This window comes from Nannobrachium achirus (assembly GCF_963921795.1).
Source record: "Nannobrachium achirus genome assembly, chromosome: 8".
NCBI classification, from domain to species: Eukaryota; Metazoa; Chordata; class Actinopteri; order Myctophiformes; family Myctophidae; genus Nannobrachium; species Nannobrachium achirus.
The window spans coordinates 41,955,703-41,969,216 of NC_137817.1; the positions used below are offsets into that span (position 1 = coordinate 41,955,703).

At 44.7% G+C, this 13,514-nt stretch overlaps 1 protein-coding gene across 1 annotated transcript in view; it reads right to left on the minus strand.

Annotated features, from left to right (window-relative positions):
• Window positions 1-12,859, minus strand: part of dscaml1 (Down syndrome cell adhesion molecule like 1) — a gene marked incomplete at both ends in the record, with an annotated part of 137,714 nt that extends 124,855 nt beyond the window's left edge. Inside the window, one exon of the mRNA XM_080731890.1 lies at window positions 12,817-12,859. Within this exon, the coding sequence (XP_080588016.1) occupies window positions 12,817-12,859 (43 nt within the window). The remainder of the gene's footprint in view (window positions 1-12,816) is intronic.
• Window positions 12,860-13,514: the final 655 nt, after the last annotated feature.

Sequence of the window (13,514 nt, forward strand, 5' to 3'; positions counted from 1 at the left end):
GTCTCTAGTGGGGTATAGTGAGGTGCCTTTGTGTGTGTCTGTGTGTGTGTGTGTGTGTGTGTGTGTGTGTGTGTGTGTGTGTGTGTGTGTGTGTGTGTGTGTGTGTGTGTGTGTGTGCGCGCGAGTGTGCGTGTGTGTGTGCGCGCGCGCACGCGTGCATGCGTGCGTATGGCAGAGGAGTGCAAAGAAGTGCTGAGCTCAGCTTGGCCGGGGGCCAGACAAAGCCGCTGTGCCCCCGAGCCTGAGCATTTTCTTCTCAGACAATGACACTTAATTAATCCCTTTTTCCTGGATTGTGTCAACAATACCCGGATTAGCCCCCCTATCTCCTTAATTCTCAATGTACTAGTGGGGAGGGGGAAGCATGGGGGTATACCGGCTCAGGCATATCAATTGAGAAATGAAGACATTATCAGACGCCATTTGGACACTAATGTCTATAGATCTTGTAGATCAATAGATCTGCACAATGGGCAACATTAACAGATCGGCTATCAGATGAAGAAGGGGAGGGGGGAGGGGTGTCAACCATCTTTTATTTGCAGATAAGAACATGATGGTGGTTAAAGGTCACTCGTGTTTCAGTTCCATCTGGTATAAATAGGAGTCGTCGAGGAAAGACAAGGAGAGGATCGATAACATGAGGGATGGCAGAGAAAAAGATAAACCGGTTAGGCTAGGTGTGTAAACCAACAATCAGGCATAGACATCAAAAGGGGGGCTTGAGCCCCTGCCCTTTTATCCGTCTGTGAAAAGTGCCCTCTCCAGACCAGGAATGCTGTTTTCACTATGGTGAAAGAAATGCAAATGCCCCCTTTCCAAGAGAATTGCCTTGCCCAAACTCTCCTGAACTTGAACGCAGCGGCTTATGTTCAAAGAATTGCCCGTTCTGTGTAGAAATCTCCAGTATTTACTTGATTATGCTTAGTTCAGTGTGGTATCAAGCACCGAAAATAGCCGACGTCGCGCTGCGAAGCGTTGTGAGCTTGGAGGTCTGCTATTTTCGTCATTTTCACCAAAAGGCGCTTTTAGAAATGTCAGCTCCTGCCTCTCTAACATTCTCTGCCACTCTCTATATGCGCGCTATAGAGATCTCTCTCTATAGCGCGCAATGAGGGCCTCTCCAACTCTTTTTCCCGGGCTGAATCAGGGGCCCAGCACGTCCCTCGGGTTAAGGATAGGGATAGGGTTAGTAATGGGGAGTCGGACGAATAACGCCACTGACAAATGTGTCTGTGGCAAGACTTGCCGGGGCAAATTCTAGATTTTCTTTTACTGAACGTCAAGCCTCCAGGTTTTCTTCATTTATGACACTTATTTACTATATGACACTATGACACATTCAGTGTTGATTTCGTCGACTAAAACTAAGCTGTGATGACTAAAACTAAGACTAAATATATTGTCAATTTCGTCAACAAAATAAAAACTAGACTAAAACGTTAGGGAGGGACTAGTGGAGAAAAGTGTCATTTTATGTTTGGTTGCTCTCAGGTGTTGCGTGCTGAAAATAGCCGATCTACAAGCTCACAACGCGTCAGATCTGCTATTTTCAGCACGCAACCAGGTGTAAAATCAGTCATTACGATGCCATCAAGGCCTGCCAAAATACATTTTAGTTGACTAAATCAACTGTAGATTTAGTCACCATAATATTCAAAAAGACTATGACTAAAACAAAATCAAAATTTGCTGTCAAAAACAACACTGGACACATTAGGAGTACACTAGTACTAGTGGTTCTCACATTGTTTTATTTGCAAGGACCCCCATAACACTGAGAGTGTACAAATGGAACCAAACGGACCTGTAAGGGTCCTTTAGGTTCCATTTGTACACACTCAGTGTTACATACCTGTTATGGTATTTCAGGGCTATCTCTTTATGTGTTTCTGGTAATATTATTGTCTTCTCATTTTGTATGTCCGTGGCAAAAAAAAAATATTTCGACCAAAATGTCAACCACAAGCCAGCAAGCTCGTCGGAGTAATGCGCGTCGGAAAACAAAAACACGCACTCACATTCTTCTCCATCCATGCATCCATCTATCCACCCATGCGTCCATACACCCATGCATCCATCTATCCACCCATGCATCCATTCACCCATGCATCCATCTATCCATCCATCCATCCATGCATTCATATCCATATATCCATCCATGCATCCTCCTTGTGAATCTCTACCTATTCTTTCCCTCACCTACTGTATACCACCTCCCCTTCCACTGCATCGTGCGCGCACACTCACACTCACACATGTGTTTATATAGCACTTTTCAGATACTCAAAGTCTCATTACAAGTGTGTGGAAACAAGCAAATAAATAAGAGAAGTATAAAAGCAATAAAACAGGATCATGACTTGTATGTTTTGTACTGTTTGTATTATAGATTTCTTATTATTGTTTTATCGTGTGTATCTCTCTTGGGCATGACATTTGCTTTTGGTTTTGTGTGCAAAAAAGTGAAAAAGAGCATTCATGTGCATATGTAATTTGCAAAAAAAAAAAAAAAAAAAAGAAGCAATAAAACATTAAGATCACTCTCAACTTGGAAAGCTATTGAAAACAGATGTGTTTTTTTAGGGTCAGCTTTGAAGTGGGAGGGAAGAGCATTCCAGAGGGAGGGGCGGGGGGCAGCCAGAAAAAGCCCTGTCACCCCAGGTTTTGGAGCCTGGTCCTGGGGACCACCAAGAGGCCACTCTACAAGTGTTACATTGTAATGTGCTGCGATCACTTGCCTGGGCATGCCCGGGCCACGCACTGTGATGACATGCATGGGTGTTGCGTCGCGATGCCTTGTCTGGACATGCCTGGACGTCGCACTATGATGATGATATGCCTGGCCATGTGAAGACATGTCCAAGATGGGGACACCAGGTTGAAAGTGCTTAAAGGAGTAGTTCACCCCCAAAATGACTTTGTTTCTATTGATTAGTCACGCCATGGAGACTAGAGTTCAATAATATTTTTTGGTTTATGTCACATTCCTAAGACAAAAATTTGATTCGAGTAAATTTACCCCCATTGATTCCGGATGGGGACCCGTTTCGAAACGGGTCCCCATCCGGAACGAATGGGGGTAAATTTATTGTTATCCCATTTTTGTCTTAGGAATGTAACAAAAAACAAAAAATATTATTGAACTCTAATCTCCATGGCGTGACTAATCAATAGGAAAAAAAGTCATGTTGGGCGTGAACTACTCCTTTAAGTCTGTGTTTTTATAAACATTTAATGCATTTAGACCTAAGGACCTGACTCTACAAAATGTATTCTAAATCCTTTTTAATTTTCTCAAAAACGTATGTTAAGCTCTATTAGTGGTTCCCAAACTTTTTTAAATCAAGGACCCGCAGAATTATATTATATCAGATGCATCGGAACTAGAGTTCTTTTGATCACTTTCCTGAAAAGTAACGGTTTTGGATATACAAGGTTTTCCGCCATGACAGGGGCGGTATTCTTTCCCTTACTGCGGCACAAGATGCGCATGTTATGTGATTGGAATTTGTATGCCAGACACAGAGAGTTAAATCCACTTAATCTCCTTCCACATTTAACACACACACACTCTATCCACTCTGTAATCACACCACCGACGAAGACTAGATCTCACACTCCCCTGCATGGTCCACGCGTGCGCGCACGTGTGCGTGTGTGTGGGCTGAATCTTTTGATCAGATGGTCAAAGTGAGGTTGTCAGCAGGGCATGGGTGACTGGTTGGGGGTATATGGTGCTCTCTTGTGCATGTGCATGTGTACAAGAGTGTTGTTATTTGTATCAAGGGTCAGACGAGGCGTAGCGTGATGTAAAAATAAGAGAGAGAGAGAGAGAGAGAGAGAGAGAGAGAGAGAGAGAGGGCGTGCTCCCCCTACCTTTACCTACTAAAACTAGAGCAGTTCCTCTGTGTTCAGAAATGTGAATCCAGGTCAATTTGAACCCATCCTGTCACTCAGGTTCATGTCAGTCACTCTCACTGGCTGCTAATCTGACTGCTACACGCTATCAGCACCATGGATAGCACCAACGTTTATTTTCCTGCATGCTATACTGTATTATTTATACTACAAAGTATAACATTAAAACGGATGAAAAGACTGCTACCTGACAGTTAGCAATTGCATATAAATATGCAGTATACCGGTATATACACATACACAATATAAATACATATAACGCCCGGGATTCATACCCAGGTTTCCCTGGTGGAAAACCACTATATATAGTATACATACATACACACGCACGCACGCACGCACGCACAATATACTGTATATTATGCCATCAACAATAATCCATTCAAAAGTGAACAAACCCGGAAATGATCTAAGCGACACCCTCGGAAATGGCCTCAATCTCAAACCAAAACAGCTTGAATGTGACAGACAGCAGCTCAAACTGAGTGGCAACAGATCCTCAAAAGCAACGGCTTATGATGTGATGGCTAATTGCTTTGTCCTCCGCCGTCTTTTCGGGTCACTGAGTAGACACACACACACACACACACACACACACACACACACACACACACACACACACACACACACACACACACACACACACACACACACACAAATGCCAGTCTATACAGCGGTGCAGGAGACAGGGTTCCTCCATGCAGCACAGATTAGGGCCTCCAGCGGAGAAGAGGGCCAGCATGGTAGATACGCCGGCCGTACTGTACTGTATGCACTGTATGATCCACTGTGAGTGCTTTACGCAGTAATGAGCAGTAAAGAATCCATCCAACGACCATCAACATTAGTTTCTCAGCAGCACTATGCAGGCTTTGTGGGATGAGATTCAGAGCAGCCTTCAGATCACTGACCCATTTGGTAGGTCAGAACATTGTGGGTACACATGTAAAGGTCTCATGACATCAAATTTCTATTTTTATTTTTTACTTTTATAGGTTTCCTGAACTCAATCACCCTTTGTCAGCCTTCTGATTGGTCCCTGACTGACCAACCAGCAGGCTCTTTCTGCCGTGTCCCGCTCTGGTTCCACTTTTTTATGTTGAATTAGATAAAACATAATTTTTAGAGAAATAAAAACATTTAAAAACATACCCAGTCACTATACTGCACCTGTGAGGCTCCTTTTTTACTGAAATCAAGTTTAAAATGAGAATTGAATACACAAAATAACAATACGAAGCAACTGAATTTCAATGGTATAGTGGATGGAGAGAAAGGACTTTTATCCCATCAAGACTCAGCAACCAATGGGTGCAAAGAGGGGTGGGACAATGGGCGGGACAATGGGTGAATTACACCCAAAAAACTGAACCTGAATAATTAGGCTCAGAAAAGTGAAATGATTGGCCCCCCGTCTTTGATGTCACAGTCCCCGCCCCCTCTCTTCCTAGCCCCTCCCCTCCCTTTCTCCCCCAGTGTGGGTGGAGCAGAGGCGATGATTGACAGGCAACATCCCTCAACAGCGACACCCGCAGGCAAAAGGATTTATTTTTCATTGCAAATGAAAAGGCCTCAGAACACAAAGAGGGAAAAAAATGCCATTGCTCACCGGAGTGGACTTTTCAGTTTCAACCTTTTAATACTCATTTGATGGACCATGATAAAAACTTTTATGTTTAGTAAAAACAGCATGTCATAAGAACTTTGAGTTAAACCCCTATTTCGATGACAGGGGTCCTCCAGGGGTCCATACTCGGCCCCTCCTTCCCCCGTCTACACCAAATGTCTTTGCCCGAAAACAGACAAAACTAGAAGCAGTGCTCTTCCGAGCACAGGTCTCCACCAGGTCAGGCATGTAATGTGTTTTACATAAGTCGGCCTCCTGATGGCGCTATAAAAGGCTGATGTAAAAAATGCAGGGAAAAGGTTTTACCTTGGCCTCTAAGGAGTGCGCATACAAAGTTTGACACTAATCGGTGGAGTTATAGGTGAAAACATGAATCGGCCTGTTATAGCGCCACCATGAGGCTGATTTGATTTTTCTTAAGTGGCATTTATTCCTCTGCCTATTGGGAATGTGCATGCACAATTTCACCAAAATCGCACACTGCGTTCAGGATTTCAGGCATTTTATTCAAAACTGACCAATCCTGCAAACTTTGAAAGCCAGTTTTAGCCAATCAGGATGGAATATGGAAAATCTGACACATCCATGTCGATCACATGACTGTAGAGATACTGTCTACTGATTTACGTTATTTTTGGACAAAATCTGTAGGAGTACTGGCAAAAGTTAGTTTTGCAAAAGTCGGCCTCCTGGTGGCGCTAGAACAGGCCCATGTGAAATATTTGGGGCAGAGGTTCTGAATTGGTGTCGAGGGAGTGTGTGTGCACAGTTTGGCAGCGACCGGGCCAACGGCGCCGGAGATTAGCTGGTAACGGACAAACGGACGGACGGACGGACGGACGGACGGACGGACGGACGGACGCACGGACGGACGCACGGACGGACGGACGGAGGGGAAAACATACTCTCCCTCAGCCTTCGGCTGGTGGAGACAATTATGGCTGACCTGTCGCTTACCTAGCCTGGAAACCAAACAAATCTCCCTGTACAAAAAAAGGCATATATCCCTCTGCAGATTTGGCCCCGCTCTGGCCCCGCTCGATTGTGATTGGAATTCCCTGCCCCCGCAGTTGTGGGGCACCAATCAGGGCCCAGTATGCAAATATGGGGCGGGTTTATCACCAGGGGCATTTTTAGGTACTCAAGTACAGCGGAAGAAACACAAGGTGATTTAAAGAATACAAAGAACGTCATTATCAGCCAGCTACCGTCAGTTGCTGTGAACGTTCACGCCACAGAAGGAAGCACACGACAGCGTGGCATAAGTTAACCCAGTTTCTCTCATCTTTGTTTGGGAGACATCCACCCTCAAGACGGCTCCGCCGTGTAGCCTCAAGCTACTATTCCGCCTCGCCCGGGCCCTGGAACGAAGGAAGCGCACTCAACTGTATGTGAACCCCTCGCACAACCATATTTTGTATGTGAACCACATTTTGAGTCACATTCTTCAAGCGTGGATGCAATTATGGAATGAAGGAGGTCAGAAGTGATTTGGATAAAGAAAACAAGATTTCCGCCAAGTGAACCGTTTGTGTGCCTCCGTTCCCTTCCTTTTGCTTACGTTCAAGAGCTACTTCCCCTATTTTTTTCCTGCTCCATGCCATTCTTTTCTCTATAACGTCAAATACATTTACAATTTTTTCTTTTCTTTTTTTCCCCGATTTTTTTTGCAGTGGGCATGAAAATGCAGTATGAATATGTATGCTAGAGAAGCAAGGATATTGCCTATGGTGAACCGTTATGCATAATGCAGCCTTTTTCTGTGTCATCTACATTCATTCAAATACACACACATTCAAACCATCACGTGCATGGGAAAACAGGGCCATAAATCCATCTCTCTCTCTCTCTCTCAGAAACACATGCACACACAGGGGCAAACAAAAGTGCAGATTGCACATATACATTCATAAGCCCATCGGTATAGGTGTCTGTGTTTTCCATGTGGTGAACCACAGAGCACTTACTAAACAGTAGATAACACTCTGCAACACACATTCAGGGCAAACAACGGAACATTGCAGCCAGTTGTAATAGAAATACTGCCATGACGCTACAAAAAATAAAACAAATACAGGACATTGATGCCATAAAAAATATGTAATGTTATAAATATATGATCATTATTAGATTGGATGTCATTCGCTCTGACTCAGTGGGAAATGCATTAATCCACTTAAACCCTCGACCAAACTGAACCTGAGCTGGCAATGTGCATGGACCTACATTTGTTTCCCAAACACCAAAGCTTTGCCAAAGAATAGCAGATCTAGAAGCTTACAATGGGCTATATTTTTGGATAATGTTCCCCCCAGAATATGGATGATGGGGTTCAAGTGTTTAATGTTGTACATTACCAAGGTATCATTTCATTGGGCTGAAAAAGCACACACACGCACACACGCACACGCGCACACACACACACACACACACACACACACACACACACACACACACACACACACAGAGAGAGAGAGAGAGAGAGAGAGAGAGCGAGAGAGAGAGAGTGAGTAAACAATCTCTAAACCCATTTTATGCAGTGTCAGTGGAATATTTAGGCAGCCATTTCAGCATTTGAGCATTCACACTCTCCCACTTCAAAGGGATGATTTGCGCTGTTGAAGAGTGTCAGATTTGTAGTGGTGGTTTATTTTTATTTATTTATTCAGATTCTCCCTCACAGACAGGGGCCATAAATTCTTTGATAGTAAGCAGAGGGGGGGAAAGTGTGCTGTGTGTTTGTGCAGGCCTGCGTGTGTGTGTGTGCATGCATGCATGTGCATCTGAGTGCACAAGAGGCAAAGGTATTTCTGGTCTGGATGTGTGTGCATGTGCGTGGGTGCATGGTAAAATTATTATTTCTGCTTTCTTGCTTTTCTACTATTGGAGTTATGATGTCCATCAATCATTTCTATGCAATGGAATAAAGGAGGGTGTTTGTGTTAACTTTATATGCTACTTAAGACCTGTTGAGTAAAACCAACATCCCAAATTCACACCCCTGAGCAAGATGATGCAGCAGCAACAGTAGGCCTACTCCACAGCCTGTTATAGACTATATAGCTCAGTGGTTCTCAAACTTTGAAATGTGAAGGTCTCCTCTTAACTTTGACAATGTACAATTGGTTCCAAAGTTACAGAATTGTAAGGGTCAATAGACCCCCATAAAGGAACTAAAGAGTCACTGAAATCCACTTTGAGAACCACTGATAGGCTATTAGCCATAAATTATAACTCCTGTAGAGTACTTTTTCTCTCAACGTGTCTTCAAAATAATGCTCTCAGGAAATATAATGTATGGCTAGGCTATAGCTGACGATAAATAAATAGGCTATACACACACACACACACACACACACACACACACACACACACACACAATAAAATCCTCGGTGTCCATTCTGCTCATGGTGTATGCACTCTCGAAGTTAAATCAACACACTGACTCTGAGCAGTGGGTGGTGAACGGGATAGATAGATAGATAGTCACCATTCAACAACTGCCAAACGCACGGCGCAAAACACTTGACAATGAAAACAGGCTCTGCTCGCCGAAGCACAACGGGGTACACGATTTTAACCTGAGAGTGACATGTCGCTGTATCTACTGTCTGTCTGTGTGGCACTGCTGCTGCCTCTTCAAACAACATTGACAAGTTGTGCTGTTGGCACGTTGGTCTATTACGCGGAGCCAGGGGGGAATAAAACAGGAATTGTGGCGGCCGGGGGTCAAATACAATTCACACAGATAGAGAGAAGCGGGATGATAAAGAAAGAAGACGCGGAGTTAATGTCAAAGCAGTAGCCCATATGAGCCTATAATACACAATATATCAACAATGTTGTCTAATCCAAGCGCAGCGTCCTATCCTGAGTGTGTGTGTGTGTGTGTGTGTGTGAGTCTGTGACTCATGCCGCACTTGCTATGAGGCACCCCTTCCAACCTTCCAACTTCTGCTCTGTCTGTGTCTGTGTGTGTCTCATTTTATTCCAGAATTAGCCTACACAGAGCCCGTATCGTGTGTGTGTGTGTGTGTGTGTGTGTGTGTGTGTGTGTGTGTGTGTGTGTGTGTGTGTGTGTGTGTGTGCGCGCGTGTGTGTGCATGCGCGTGTGCGCACATGTGCGTGTGGACGCACATTTCGGAGAGGAATGGTCGCTTGCATGCCTTAAGGGCTGCAGGAAAAATAAAGAACGGTATGCTATAAATATAAGTGATGATAGAAAATTAATAAATTACACATATAGGCAACACAATTATATACACATAGGCTACTGGTTGTTGATCCTAAACGTGCATCGCGGGTCCATAAGGGACTATTTCACACACAACGGTTCTTAAAACATTAGCAGGCAATCAAATGTTGATCTTAAACAGCAGAATACCAGCACGAAACATTATTCTGAAATAGCTATCAATTAATCCACCACGTGCCATGAAACAAGGAGCAATAAGGACGCATTATCCGATATTTGTCACGTGGCTGTCAATTTAAACCCAATTTAGTATCGAAGCTGCAGGCCCGAAACTGGATCAACTGGAATCGTATTAGGCCTAATTGATTAAATAATTGTAAAACAGACTGCGTTTTTACATTGCACATTTTTATCTCGTTTTGTTGTCATTTTAGTTGACAATCGGTATAATGTGTGTAATCCTTCCTTCAACAAATCAAAGAGAAAATAATGCGAGTGGCCTAGAATATACAGGCCTATATTTTAATTGCATTGATTAGCTAAATGTTTACAGGGCCTGCCTGCGTCGATGTGGCCTTATAGGCCTGCTTATTCCCACACATGTCTGCAGATTATTTTTGTCTCATTAGGCTACATTTCCATAAAATGTCACGTAACCTCCCAGACCATGACAAAGAAGAATGAGGGTTTATGTATCCTCCCTCTTCATCTCTCTCTCTCTCTCTCTCTCTCTCTCTCTCTCTCTCTCTCTCTGAGAGAAAGGGGGGTGCAGGTGTGCTGGTATGCAGCCAAAACTTAAGAAACAAATGGCCAATGGTATTTTTGATATAAACATCTAATTTAATTACCAAAATCACTCCAAACAGCAACCCAAAAAGATGGAATTAAAACAATCCTGAAATGCAGACGAATTCAAAGACTAGGCCTATGGTCATGTCTTTTTTTTTTTAAACAAATAAGGCGCTGAATTGTTGTCATATCCATTCATAGAGCAGAAGGCATCGTTTCCGAGGCGCGGCCACAAGGCAGCAAAATACGCAGTACTAATGCATATGCATGTATGATAATTGGCTTACATTTTCACCCCGAGATTTCAGCTGATAAACAACAATACGAGTCTAACATGCGTGTCGGCGAAACAAAAAAATCGAATCCCGATTGATTCATCCAAAAATAAAAGGCATTTTAATGCTGCAAAAAAATGTTTTCCACTGCGTTTATCTACATCTCTTCTTCTATCTCAGGCACTCTTTCCGCACCAGTACCCCCGACCCCCCTCCCTTCGCCACATAAACACACACACACACACACACACACACACACACACACACACACACACACACACACACACACACAGCAAAGCATTTCGTTCAGTCACGGGACAGGGGCGATGTGCGGTGTGCATAATCGAAATAGACCCTGTAATCCAATTACATACATATACATACAACAACAGCAAAAAAAAGAAAAGGGCTCAAAAGTGCATGGTTGTCATCGCAGCAGCGTGGCAGTCAGAGGGCACCCCAGGGTGCAGGCCCAACGATGGAGACCAGACCAGACCAGCCCATGCAATGCATGCACATAGGGTACAACACATAGCCTATCTATTCACCGTTATCTAATAATTGGGAATCAGTAGGCCTATAAGACTGCATGAAAACATATGTATATAGGCTATAGGCCTATGCTGAATTAAACTGTCGAGGCATGTTCATTGAAAACGTGTAATGAAAACTGATTTGAAATGTGGGCACATCTTGACATTTGATTTCAAAAGCAAACGGGAATCTCTCTCTCTCTCTCTCTCTCTCTCTCTCTCTCTCTCTCTCTCTCTCTCTCTCTCTCTCTCTCTCTCTCTCTCCCTCTCTCCCTCTCTCTCTCCTCCCATCCGCAGTGTTAATAGCGGAGCCAATCAGCAGGATCTGGTGCCACAGAAAATGGTGGGTGAATAATTAGACCATGCATGATAACAACTGAGTGTGTGTGTAGTGTGCGTGCGCGCGGTGCACGCACGCACACTGACACACTCTCCTAGAAAAGGGAAACATGATTTACGGGCCCGTCTCTCTTTTGTCGCTTTGAAATGAAGCAAAAATGTCCAACAAGGGACACATTATCTGGTCAAATAAAAGAGCAACGCTCAATACGCCCCCCCCCCTCCCTCCCACCAGATTTGGTTCACACGTCTCCCATAATAAAATGTATTGACCCGCGCACACACAGACAAGCGCGCGCGCGCTGACGCACGCACATGAACGCATTCCTGGACACAGTATTTTAGTGCCAAAATCTAAATTGAAAAAACTGAGTTGATAGGACATTTCAAATTCACACACACGCACGCACGCACGCACGCAAGCACGCGCGCGTGTGCACACACACACACACACACACACACACACACACACACACACACACACACACAAACAAGTCTCCAATACTTTCTGTCTTGTTATTGCACATGGAGAAAAAGTCACCACAGATCCGTCCAAAGTGTCAGCATCATCATCAGTTTCCACAGGCGTCCATCTGAACGCCTGCAGATCCTATCAGCCTCTCCCCATATTCACCAGCCTCCATATTCACGACACCTCCATTCATCATGCAAAAAAAATGCAAATCCTCTAATCTGTTCCATCTCAAGTGTACAACACGGGTTTCTTTAAACGGGTTTTAGTTGTGATTCTCGCTGGTTATCCAAAAACAATAAAGTAGTCCTTGATTTTTACGCGCAAATTAAGCCAATTAGATGTGTGTTATCTAGCTAATCTAAATAAGACATGGAGGGCGCGTGAGAGGAATCTAAAACACATATCTGGGAGGAGACCCTTTTATTCGCAACCTAACCAACTCAAAAGTTCGCATTTTTTCTTTCAAACGTTGTGGAGAAATACATGATATATCCCCGATTGCACTTAGAATTAAAGGAAATTCCACTTGGCAACATCAATCAAACCAGCAACCATGCACGCACGGTCAACTTCAGCATCGCATTGGAGAGGCGAGGCGAGGCGAGTGCGCGCAGCAGAGAGAGAAACACCTGAAGAGAAGCTGGGCTCCACATTAAACGTACCTTCTTGTAAAGAATACAGCAGGAGTAAAGTTACAAGCCACATGCCATTAATAGCAGGTAGATTTCATAGGTAATGGTGTGCAGTCCTGAAGGGTAGTGCACGGCCAGGACGAGGCTCTCCGTGCTGGAGCTGCTGCTGCTGGCTGATGCTCCCCGGCGGACGGTCTCTCCAGCCCTGTATTCCCACACTCGCCAGCGCCGAGAAACGGCCGCGGAGAAGATGATCCCGCCTCTCGTTCCCTCCTCCCTTTACCGGGGACGAAACGCCGTGGCCCCTCCCTCGGTATTCTAATGAAGCGCCGTGGTGGTGATGGTTGGAGACTCGGAGTAAGGTGAGCCACTTCACTGCTGGGACCCGAGCGGAAACCACCGGGACCTCGTCCTCGTAGGTTCGTGGATGATGGGACAACTTTACGCGCACCGGACAAGCGCTTTTGGGAGCGCGCGCTATGGTCTGTGTGACGGAGTTCTGCTAACGAACGACATGGTTCGAGTGGGTAATTTTATGTGTGCTTTCAGTGAGGGAGGCATAAGGGCGCCTCAGCGCCTGCATGTCCGTTCAGTCGTCATGCAAAGTGTGGATGCGAGCAGAGCAGCAGCGAGCGCGCACCTGTGGACCATGATGTCTCCTCCGGAGCAGTGGACACCTCCAGCGCACAAAGAACTCGTTCTAGAGCGCATGTACTCATACGGAGTCA